The sequence below is a fragment of the Fusarium falciforme genome, chromosome 3 (assembly GCF_026873545.1).
Source record: "Fusarium falciforme chromosome 3, complete sequence".
Lineage (NCBI taxonomy): Eukaryota > Fungi > Ascomycota > Sordariomycetes > Hypocreales > Nectriaceae > Fusarium > Fusarium falciforme.
Window position 1 is genome coordinate 1,108,307 of NC_070546.1, and position 11,529 is coordinate 1,119,835.

General features: G+C 53.4%; 4 protein-coding genes across 4 annotated transcripts; 3 read left to right on the forward strand and 1 right to left on the reverse strand.

Moving 5' to 3' along the window:
* Positions 1-599: 599 nt before the first annotated feature.
* NCS54_00367900 (Hypothetical protein) lies at positions 600-3,224 on the forward strand (the record flags this gene model as incomplete). The annotated part of the gene is made up of 1 exon (XM_053149241.1): positions 600-3,224. The coding sequence occupies one exon, from the start codon at positions 600-602 to the stop codon at positions 3,222-3,224; it is 2,625 nt and encodes an 874-aa protein (XP_053005216.1).
* Positions 3,225-5,015: 1,791 nt separating this feature from the next.
* On the forward strand, positions 5,016-6,822 carry NCS54_00368000 (Hypothetical protein; the record flags this gene model as incomplete). Its single annotated transcript, XM_053149242.1, has 4 exons — positions 5,016-5,344; positions 5,399-5,861; positions 5,911-6,047; positions 6,096-6,822. 4 exons carry the CDS (start codon positions 5,016-5,018, stop codon positions 6,820-6,822), a joined length of 1,656 nt encoding a protein of 551 aa, XP_053005217.1.
* A 2,133-nt stretch (positions 6,823-8,955) lies between these two features.
* NCS54_00368100 (Hypothetical protein) lies at positions 8,956-10,062 on the forward strand (the record flags this gene model as incomplete). The annotated part of the gene is made up of 1 exon (XM_053149243.1): positions 8,956-10,062. One exon carries the CDS (start codon positions 8,956-8,958, stop codon positions 10,060-10,062), a length of 1,107 nt encoding a protein of 368 aa, XP_053005218.1.
* Positions 10,063-10,306: 244 nt separating this feature from the next.
* On the reverse strand, positions 10,307-11,221 carry NCS54_00368200 (NmrA domain-containing protein; the record flags this gene model as incomplete). Its single annotated transcript, XM_053149244.1, has 1 exon — positions 10,307-11,221. The coding sequence occupies one exon, from the start codon at positions 11,219-11,221 to the stop codon at positions 10,307-10,309; it is 915 nt and encodes a 304-aa protein (XP_053005219.1).
* Between the last annotated feature and the right edge of the window lie 308 nt (positions 11,222-11,529).

The following is an 11,529-nucleotide window of genomic DNA, read 5'->3' on the forward strand; positions in this document are numbered from 1 at the left end:
TAACTTATAGAGCTTAGCGGAGGCCATTTACGCGGGGGGGTTTCAAGAAAAATTGTGACGAAAGCCCCAATTTTTTGTCACCTTGCGACTTGTTCTCCAGTGCTGGAAGCCGTTGGAAGGACCAGACCTCCAACCCCGACATCATCATCACCCCTTGTTGGTGAAGGCAACTTGTTCTCATTTTCTTGCCCATCCCTCGGCATCTCCTCCTCTTGTACCTGTCCGCTCCTTGGGCTTTATCCTCATCTCTTCTACCTGACTCTCCTTCCCTTCACCGTCCTCCCTCGAATCCTGTCCCGCTCCTGGTCGAGCTTCCGCTCTCCGCACAAAGCAGCTTTAACTCGGACCCTCATTTCCACTGCATCGCCAGCTCGCCTTGTCCGATCCACGGCCTCCACCTTCGAGCCCAGATCCAGCACCAGGGCGGTCTACGCGACGAAGACTGTCCCCCATGCCTCTTTCTCGAGATCCCTAAAGTCTCCCTCCCTCCCTCGAATCCTTCATCCAGGTCTGGCGCGGGCTGGCTCGAATCGCCTGCCCCCCTCCCTGTTCGTCGATATCCTTCCCCCGCCGAACCGTCAACGACCTCGCCAGATGAGATGGCGCCCCTCAACGGCACCGTGAAGACTCGCCGACCTGGAGGGAGCAAGCTTGCTCACTCCTCCAAGCCTGTCGTCCCTGCTATTCCTCTGCCCCATGTGAAGCGCCAGGCTGCCACCGCTGCTGCGCGTGCCAGTGCTGCCTCCTCCAGCCCGACAGAGAAGCTCGTCGCCGCTCAGTCACCCGAAACAAAGCTCACGAATGGCGCTGCAACTGCCCAGGCACACAAGGACACCACCGCACCAGCTGCTGCGAGCCCAATCCCAAGCCCTGCTTCCAGCGCTGCGAAGCCTGTCAAAGAGGCCACCGAACAACAGGCAGACAATATCCCAAAGACCCTGAGTGGTGCTACGGATGTGACTAGCCACCAAGACACTTCTGGTATGTGCCATGAAAACATGTCCTTTACTCAAGACAATAACAGGAACATCTTGCTTACCCATCTTGTGACAGCTGCCGAAGTCGCATCCGTCTCGGAAAAGGCATCCACCAGTGGTGACCAGGAGAACGACCACAAAGCTCAACCCATCTCGGACCATGCTGATCAGCCCACCTCCGCCCCCCAAGTCGATCCTCGCGCCCAAGCTTCCGACAAGCACGCCCCCGCCGATGCAATTGGAAAGGTCAACGGAGTCACAGCCGCCGATGAACCTAGATATCGGCCTGGTGAGGCATCCCGACTGATATACAAAGTTCAAGACACTTATGCCACAAACACAGACAACCAGCCTCTTCCGAAGCTTCACAGCAAGTCTCGTCCTCCACCCGCCGTCCCGCCGTCCCGATACCAGATGCCTCCTTCTTTCCAACCTGCCAACAGGGCCCTGGGACCAGCTACGAACGGTGACATGCATCGTGGCCCCCGGCACCCGATCCCCAGCGGGCCGCCCATGCATCAGCCACATCCCAGCAACGGTAGCATCCATTTCGGCACCTTCCATGGCTCTACCAGCTCTTCACCCGCACCTCTTTCCGGTGGCATTGCGCCTCCCCCTGGCATGCCGATTCCAGATGGCCGACCTCCATACATGGGCCCAGGTGCTAACGGTTTCCCTCCCATGATGCCATATGGCTCTGAGCAGGTCCCGGTTACTACCTTTGACAGCTATGGCAGGCCCTCCATGGCCTATGGGCCGATGGATTCGTTCCCTCCGTTTGGTAACAACTTTGGCCCATCGACTCCTCACAGCTACCATGATTCGCAGGCATCGGGCCCCCCCGATGAGAACAGCATGTACAACCAGTATCCCGGACCCGCCAGGAACGGCGTGACTGGACCTGATGGTTCTCATTCCCCGAGCCACCCAGGAAGAATGTTTGGTGGCCTCGAGTATCCCAGAATGATGTTGAACGCTGGCCCTCCGCCACCCCTCATGTCCCCGGTCGACGATGCGGATGGCCTCATTGGTCATCTCCAGCAGCAGTTTGGCTCTCCCGAATTTGCTGACTGCGTCTTGGAGCTCAAGTACCCGGAGGATCGAGCCCCGCCTGTTCGCATCCCTGGTCATCGACTCGTGTTTTCCCGAAGCGCCGAGCTTGCAAACGCCATCACGAAGAAGGCGGCTCAGCGTACCCGCGATAGCCCACCTCTGCTTGAAATTACTCTTGAGACCAAAAGCAAGTGGATTAGATCGGATTCCTTCTACATCGCCGTCCAGCGCCTGTATGGCATGCCACTGTTTACTATCCCGCCTCCTCCCGCTGGCCTGAAGCAGGGGGCTATTTCGGATGCTGGTTCGATCATGGAACGGTTCGAGTTCGCTCTCTCTTACGCCGCTGCTGGCCATCTCCTTCACTGGGATCCTGTCACCCGACGTGGCTGCGAGATCGCTATGCAGCTGCTTTCCTGGCAGACTCTCGAGCGCGCCTTGGAGTTTGCTCTGGAGCAGCACCGAGACGAGGGCTCGCATCAAGTTTTCAAGTACGGTGATGGATCTAGAGCGATTCTGAACGAGACGGTTTCTTTCATCATCAGCAACCTCACCCCTAACTTTGCTCTCGACACTTCAGTCTCCGACCCCGACAACTACTCTCGCCTGCCAGCTCACCCCGCCCCTCCCGCAACCAGCCCAGCCCAGACATCTGTATCGCCTCCTATCGCTCGAGGATCTTCGGTGCACCTGGGTAAGGGCCGTCGATCTCAGCAAATCGCCGGCATCCAGTTCGGAGACCTCTCCTTGGCTGACGGCAAGATCTCGCCTGCTTCGGATACTTCGATGGCATCGCAGCAGCAACGGTCTCCGTTCGCCTCGGTGCTCTCTCGTGTCCTTCTCAACGTCCCTTTTGCGACTCTCAAGATGATTCTCGAAACCGCATCTTCCAACAAGGCGAGTGGGTGGCCTAACGCGGAACTCGTGTACCGCGCTGTCAAGGATGCAATCGCCGAGCGGGAACGACGTCGACTCAACGCTGTCGCATCCGTTAAAGCAGGACTGGTTCCCGGCTGGGAGGTGATCTGGCAACAGCTGTCTAGCCCCGAGCCGCGATACTTTGGTCTGTGGACCGCTCTGGGTTGGCAGGAGGAGGTTCTTCCTTTTGGACCTTCTGATAGCCCAGCCCTCAGCCGCAGCTGGACTCCTCTCTTCATGGAATCACAGAACAGCGCCCAAGCTGCGTATCCTTGAGTACGCTAGACGGACAAGGGCTTGCAATTTGACTCGCAATGTTGTGGGTTTTGTGGATATGGCATCAGAAATCACATCATGATTGCATTTTGACCACAGTCGCATTTTGAGCCCTTTGGAGCTCCCGCGCATTGGTCTATTCACATTCTTTCCTCAAGAAAAATGAATCTTTAATGGGAACTGCTACAAAGTGGTGATTTTTGGAGTTTGGTTGGAGGGACTTGCGATCCTCTGCCGTGTGCAGAAGGCGAGGTTGGTGAATTGGGGACAAGACACAACGCCGCTCGATGGATTGAAGCCGCTTCGAGACTCAGGCGTCGTGAGTAATGCGGTCAGTTGGTAGACAACGTGGAAGCATGTCCACGGATGCGATGAGGTTGACCCGAAGACTGGAAAGTGATGAGACCGAGATGACCAGAAAACGAAACGGAACAAGACAATTCTTATTCCCAAACATGGCCTGCTGTCGTAGGCACGATACAGAGGATGGCATATGATACCGCTTGTGGGGAGGATGAAGGGGTGAACTTGGGTTGATGGATGGCGTTGGTGGGACGGCGCGGCGGAATTGGAGCCAGGTGTGTTTTGTTTGACCGGATTATTAAAAGGCAGGGATGGACAAAAAAAGAAGCAGCAAAAAAGCACTTAATGATTCTTGAGGGTATTAGGATTTGGAGGCTCAATCTGATGATGCCAGGTTTGATGATGAATGAGTGATTAGCCCAGGAACTGGACTGGAAATCATGAATGACGTTGGCTGGAGTATGCTTTGCGATTCTGCTGGTGGAGGCAGTAGTAGGTAGCATCTTCAAGACTGATTTGATACCCCGACTGCTTGACTACAATGAGGCTGGTAACAGCCTGTAACGAGGCCGATAATAAGGCCTGCAAGAAGGCCTATGGTTTGCTTTGCAGACAATTGCATGAATGAAAGGTAGCCAAGGACGGGTGAGTGGCCTGAGGTGTGGATGAGGTGATGTCTGTTTGGTGCACTTGAATTCAAGCTGTTGTGGTTGGTGTCTAGAGAATGCAGCTTATGCGGCCAGCCTCCCCGAGTGTTGTACAACCTCTGCTGGAATGGTGGGAAATTAGTACGAGACTACGATCGGGGGAATAGTCTCATTTAGGAAAAGCAACGGAAACTTGACGTTGGCATCTTTTGTTCATGTGATTTTCAGATGTGTGGTTCATGGTGGGATGAAACCTTGGAACACGCCCATCTCTGATATCATTAGCATGGAGCTCGAGTGCGTCTGTGGTACGTAGGGGCGGGGAACCCCTGTAGGACCAAGAGCCCATTAAAGCAGCTCTCCTCTTTCAATTCGCCAGGGCGAATTAATTGGGATCCAGTGCCAGGGTCCCCATCTCTTTTGATGTGCAGATGCTAAAAAGCGGGTGGACTCCGTGATAAGCCCAAGCAGCCGAGGCTCTCCACTTTTGGCCGTGGCCCTCATTTCCAAGGTCCCCCGTCCTGGGTTTCTTGTGATCCATCCATTTCATCCCTCCCTCCCCTTGCGTGTTATCATTCTTTCTTTTTTCTTGTTGCTGACGCGACTCCTTTGCTCTGCGGTAGACGTTGCGATTTAAATCTTTGCGATAGAGACGAGCCTGTGCAACTGATCGTCTCCGACTCTGCCGTCGCTTGGATGCCTCCAACAGTTGTCCGAATGCGCCACAGGAGCTCAGCTCGTGCAACCGCATCGCCTGCGCCATAAGAGCACTTCGAAACACCAACACGATTGACCCGCGATTTTCGACTTCCATCCATCTACAGCAACTGCTTCCATCACAATGGCTTCGCCCTCTCCATCGGGCGACGCCTCGAGCTCGCGCTCCTCGAGGTCTTCGGCTGGTACCACAGATCCCGTGCTCCGCAACACGCTGCGCTACACCATCTCGGCGCGCGAGTACGCTTCCCTGCACAAGTATATCCTCTCGCGGTCCCGAGTGCTCCGACGCGCGACTCCTAACCCTAGCCGTGTGGAGAAGGCGCTTCAACCGCCCAAGGGGAGCGATGATTACAATGTTAGGGCGGTGCGCCATGCGCTGAGGGTGTTTGTGGGAACCTTTCTGGGTATGAAGGGATGGGATGTCGTGGCCAAGAGGATGAAGAAGGAGGAGTGAGTATGACTTTTCTGTGCGGCGCAATGGGTTGCTAACATTTGTCGCGATAGATCTAATGCGAACGCGAAGAAGAAGCCATTTTACAAGTCTCCCGCCCTGAGACTATCACTGTCACTCTCCACCATTCTCCTGCTTTATAGGCTACTCTTCCGTTTCCTCACTCGTCTGCGCGTACACCTGCTTGATCCCCAGGTTGAGCCCTTCCGTATGCGCAACCCGCGAACCGCGGCGACACTAACATCGCCATACGCGCCAGCAGTCGGTGCGTCGCTCGCTGGTCTCGCTCTTGGTATCTACCCCAGCGAGAAGATGCGCGTTTCAATTGCCATCTACACCATCTTCCGCGCACTAGAGTTTGCGTATAATCTGTGCGAGTCTGAGGGATTCATCTGGGGACGGAGCAATGGCGTCAAGAGGGATAGACCTTGGTGGTTTGGTAGCTGGATGTTGCAGCCCCTTGCTTTTGGTCAGCTTCTTCATGCGGCTGTCTTTGACCGCGACTGCTTCCCCAAGGTACGTTTAACATCAGAGATTCGTAAGAACGACGTACTGACAGATGTAGCCCTATGGCGACTTTATCTTCAAGAGCTCATCGGCTTATCTCCACCCGCGCCCGCAGGACTGGCCAGCCGGTCTCAAGTGGCCTCAGACGTCTCAGATCGTCGACAGCCTGGCTCAGATGGCGCGCTTGAACTGGCCGTATGTGATGGAAACCTGCATAAAAGGGACAATAACTGACTTTGATAGTGCTTATATCTCTCCAACCTTGTTCCCCAACAAGGAAGTTCTTCCTCCGAGCCTCAGCACAATTGCGCCATTGACATCCCGTGCTCACCCACTCATCACATCTCTGTCATGCGCGACATTGCACCCTGGCGACCCATCTTGTTCTCGAACATATCTCACATTCTGGCTTAATTCGTTCCCGCCTCTTGCTCGCTTCTTCGTCCTCCTCTACTCGGCCTTGACGGTTATCCCCCGGTTCTCATCAATCTACCACAGCCCTCTGGCCACTTTCCAGCGTATCATCACCAAAGCTCTCCGCATGTCGACTTTCGCTACAGGAGCCATTTCAACAGCCTGGGCCTCTATCTGCTTCTTCCAGAACTGGCTCCCCCGTCATGTTCTTGCTACTCAGCGTTTCTTCCTTGGTGGTTTCTTTGCTGGTCTGTGGGCCTTTATTGAGCGACGAAGCGGCCGTGGCCTGTTCCTGTACAGCGCGCGCGCAAGCATTGACAGCCTCTGGAAGGTTGGTGTGAAGCGACGCTGGTGGAGAAGCATGAAGGGCGGTGACGTGTGGGTGTTCATGCTGGCACTCATGGTGACCGGTGTGGTGTACGAGAAGGATGCTCAGGCGATCCGGGAGAACAACTGGAGAAAGGGCGTGAGCTGGCTGCAAGGTCAGGGCTGGAGGGACTGGAGCGTCGATGATGATGAGAACCAGGACGAGGAGGGACAGGATAAGGAGGAGTAATCCAATGATGTATGATCATGGCTGTGTGGAGTTGGGCGTATATGGGTCGCTGTATAAGAATTGGACGGGAAAGGCTTGATGCCTCGGCATGGTTGGTAGTTTGATATCCATTTAATTAATGTATTGTCTAGTGCATTTTGCTTCAACACAAGTGAAGGGTCGTGGCTGTGAGCATTGTCCACAAGTATGTTGGTCTTGAGCAACAAAAAGGATAGAAAGGCCAGTATATGTATGTACACAAGAAAACCTATTGGTCTGGTACTGTGCTATTGATCCCATTCGATAAAAAGTTACACTTGCCCCTATTCAGACAGTCTAACTCTTGGACAGGCCCCAAATCTTTAATATCGCCGATATTCCTCTGGAGGAGTTAGACTCACCAGCCAGGTTCCAACCTTTGAAATGGCAGTAGACACTGACAGTAAAACTGCCATTCCCATACCCATTGCCGCGAGGACGAGACAGCAGTCTTCGCACAAGGTGCACTCGCACTCATCCCGTTCCTCTCGTCGACACACCACAGACTCTTGGTTGCATGGGCTTTCTGTGGCGGATGACCGGGCATAGTGGGCTTGGTAAATTTGCCCGCAATGCTCCTCGTTGTGCGTCGTTTGCTTCTTCTGTTTCCTCTGTCTTGTCATGATTTCGGGCAAGGAGTCACCAGAGGAGGAGTAGATGGGACTTTGTGGATCCGTGAACGGTATTGCGCCCAGGACCGATTCAGCTTCAGTCGAGGCCACAGACGGGGAGGCTTTCGCCGGGGAGGCTTTCGCCGGGGAGACTTGAGCTGGAGGGACCTCAGTCTTGGGGACCCTCGCCCCAGAAACCGTCGCCTGGGGAACACGAACTGCGGGAACCCTAATCAAGGGGACATCTGCCGGGATGGCCTGAGGCGACAGTGAGGCTGTGCCACGAGCAGCGTAGACTCGTCTTTGATTTTTATCAATGTAGCGTCGCCTCCGAATGCCAGAGAGACAGAGCTTCTCTGGACAGTGAGGCCGACTACCCCTGTGGAACCGAGGAGGGCGCCACTCGGGCTTATGGCACCTGAATGGCAGAGGCGGAGTGAATACTGACTTGGGCGCTAGTAAAGAGTCCATAGGGACTCCATTGGGGCCTTTCTTGCGTTTCTCTGACTTGGCTGGGACCGGTGGGATAGTGGTGACTGGCGAGCCCCTGACCAGCTTACATGTAGCTGGATCATCGTCCTTGTAGAGGAGATGGGTGTCAACACGCAAGTTTCTGGCGGCAAATTTGGCTTTAGTCCTCGAGTCTGAACTTGTTGAAGGTTCCTCGGAGTCGTGATGGGTTTGAGTCGGGCTGGAGGCCATGGCAGTGTTGACCGAGAGGCTTGGTTCCTAGGACGATAGAGATGTCAAGGCGCTGAAGGCCTTAGAATAGTAGCAATCAATCTTGGGCTGGCAAATTACTGGCGCTGTTGGTTTGGCAAAGAAATTGGGACAAGAGAGGCTCTTGTCCCGTTGAGCTGCAGCATCAACTTTTATTATAAATGAGAGGCCTGCTTGGGGGTGAATCTCCATCTCATTCTTTGAACAATGGCGTTTTAGATAAAGAGATGGCACCGAAAAATGAGGTTGTTCTCTTTAAAGATACACTTGAAGAAGAATATGATAAGTGACATGTGCTGAACTGCGTAGTTGGGTTTACCTGAGAATATGGGCAAGAGTGTTCTTGTGAAGATACAAAATGTGTTATCCGACAACAAACATTGTGTAGTGACATATCTAGAAATACACGTGGAACAGTTCTGCAGGAGTTCCTTGCAGTGAGTCTTTGTTCATGGTGCAGATGCTTTGTTCCCATAAGTCCCCTGCCTGCAATGAAGATTCCTTCAATGAACACTCGTGTTTGTCAATTGAACTAACTAAACCCCCCACAAAGATTTAAAGTGACTTGTCTCCCTGGAAGACCATATAACTAGACGCTTGGTGATCTCTTGCACCCCTGTCCGAATGGGTGAGGCATCTCAACACCAACCGTCTCACGCTCCTGAACCCAGCTCAGGAACGCGCACTAGCAAGCAACGCGAACCTCGATTTATCGAGCACTTTGGCATTTCCTGGAACGGGCATGTCGCAAGATCCCATCCTTAGTCCATCTCAATCGCCAAAAATGGCGTCTCCAAATCCCGAACCTCGCCCCGATGCTCCCATCTCGGCTGGCTCTACTGTGAATGGTAGCAAGGAGGCACTTGCAGGTGCCACGGACGGTCTGGCAAAGGTACGTATTCCAGTCAGTGAGGGAGACCTGGTTGACGTTTCGAGGTTTCGCTCAACTATTGCAGGATTCTTCAACGCGAACTACGCCTCCTCAGGAGACACGTTCCTAGAATCCGTGCGGGAAAAGACTGGAATGGAAAGAACGAGGATGGAGCTTGATGATCTGTGGTTGCAGGTTCAGTTCTTTCATGACTCGATGCTACGGATTCAGCCTAACCACATCACCATCAACCCTGAGAATCTCGCACAGGCTGTGGATCTCATCCTGGATGTTTCTCATTGGCGTCTCAAGACGGAGTTGGATAAGGATCTCAAGGAGGAGGATGCTCGTGTCGAGATTGCAGTGCTGCGCCGTCGGCTTTGTCGTCTCGAGTTAATGCTTAGAGACGATTTGAACCTATGCGGGAAGCCGCCAAAGGTGCTCGCAGGATGTATTGTTGGTATCAAGAGACCCAAGTACAAGGATAGACTCTGGACACGCCTGTTTGGCAATGAGCCCGGCGAGCAGAATCGCAATGAGGATAGAAGCTTCCACATCAGTGACGTAGCCAGCCTGCTCCGTATCGAGGACTTTCTTACCTTCGTGTCTACCGAGTTTGATAGACAGCTTGGTCCTAGAGGAGCTGACCCACAGGATGGTGTGATCATGGCAGCAATTGCACACCTTGACGACGAGGTCAAGTCATTTCTCAAGACGAAGAATTGCCGCACTCCTAACGAGCTCAAGGCCGAGTGGGCACCGGTTCTGTTCAACCCCCGATTCCGCGCAGCTGTAACCCGTGAGATGGGCAACCTCGTCAAGGAAGCGGTTGCGTTCCGCAAGAAGAACGGATACACGACTCACCGCGAGGAGTGCGAGCTGTTCCTCAAGCCACAGGGTGGCATTGCACGAGTCTTTTCGAATGTCTCGATGAAGGGTGATAGTGGAAGACTGAACAGGAGCGGTAGCTCATTGAAGCCTGGGTTTTTGAGAAAGGATTCTGCATCTTCTAAGAAGTAAATCTTCTGCTATACTATTGTTCCCTTTGTTCATAAAGATAAGTAACACCAATGTCTATAAATATAGTATTCTTTTCTAATTCTATTTCTAATCGATCTTGCAATGACTTGGATAGCATGATTAACGCCCGCCTGACTTCGATCGTGGGACGACAATAGAAGTAGTAGGCTAGACTGAGGAACCCGGGCCAGGGAGTCTAGCTACATCTTCTGACTCGTTAAGTGGACCTCGTCCACTAAGTATCCTATTCTTTCCCGAGACGCTTTTTCAAGTGCTCTTCAAACGTTGTTGGCTTCTTGGCATGATCCAGCACGATCGGGTCATGGATTTGCCATAAACCTCGAAGAGCAATCTTGCTCCAAGCGAGATGGAGAGATTCGAAAAAGTCCACTTTCACTTCCTCTTCCTTTGCCTTCTCCAGTGCCTTTTCCAGATCTTCTGCGGTCCCGTCACAGACAAACTTGATCTCCGTCCCACTTACACTTTCATAAGTGTTGACGAGCTCTACCGCCGAGTTCATCCCAGAGTAAAACTTGAAGTATCCCCCCTTTCCAGCTCTCACACCTTCATCCGTCAGCAATACCTCAATCGTCCACGCTGCTGCATCGTCCATGGCAGTCCAAGGTGTTTTCTGCTCGTGTACGTTTCCCCAGTAGTGATACTCGAGCGATTCGCCATTCTTGCGCAGTGGCCCCTGGTCCGGGACGAGGGTGTATTCTGCAAAGGCGCCGTTGATGAAGTAGACTGGGCGCACGGTGCTTGTCATTGCTGCGTGATCGGCAAATGCCATGAGGCTGTTGTATATCGGAAAGTCGCCGTAAGATATGTTGGTCCAGTTGCTGTTCCATGTTGGAGCTACAAAGATGTTGACTCCTTTTCGCTCTGCAGCGCGTAGGAGAAGGAGACTACCATCAAGGTAGAGAGTTGGATCGGTCGAATAGGCGCATATGACGGCGTCTACCCCCGTGAGCCCTTCTTCGATTGCTGGGATGTCGTAGTAGTTTTCGGACTGAACGAATGATTCGAGCTTCTGAAGCAGGGTTGAAGGGAGTTTCGAAGGATTACGCCCCAGGCCTCTGACTTGGGCCCCTCGAGCGATGGCGGCGTTGGCTAGCCGTTGTCCAAGGTCACCAGTGGCCCCCGCGATTAGAACCAGCATGGCAGTAATGGTTTGCCAATATATTGCTCATGCAAGATGTGAATGGATAAGTTCTTGTGTGGGTATTCAAAAGCCAAATCCATTGAAATGCTCCCTCTATATACTCCGATTGCGGTAGTCAACGGCCGTCGGATTGGTAAGCTCTAGACTTGACGAACATCCAATGTTTAGAAATCAAACCCCATGGACAGGCGTCGCCGACCTGATGAGTTCGCGATCCGCGCGATGCGGGAGCCGGATAAGGGATTGACGTGATAAATGGGTAGTTCTCGGCCATCGAATGCTCCGCTTACCCCTGGTCTGTTGAG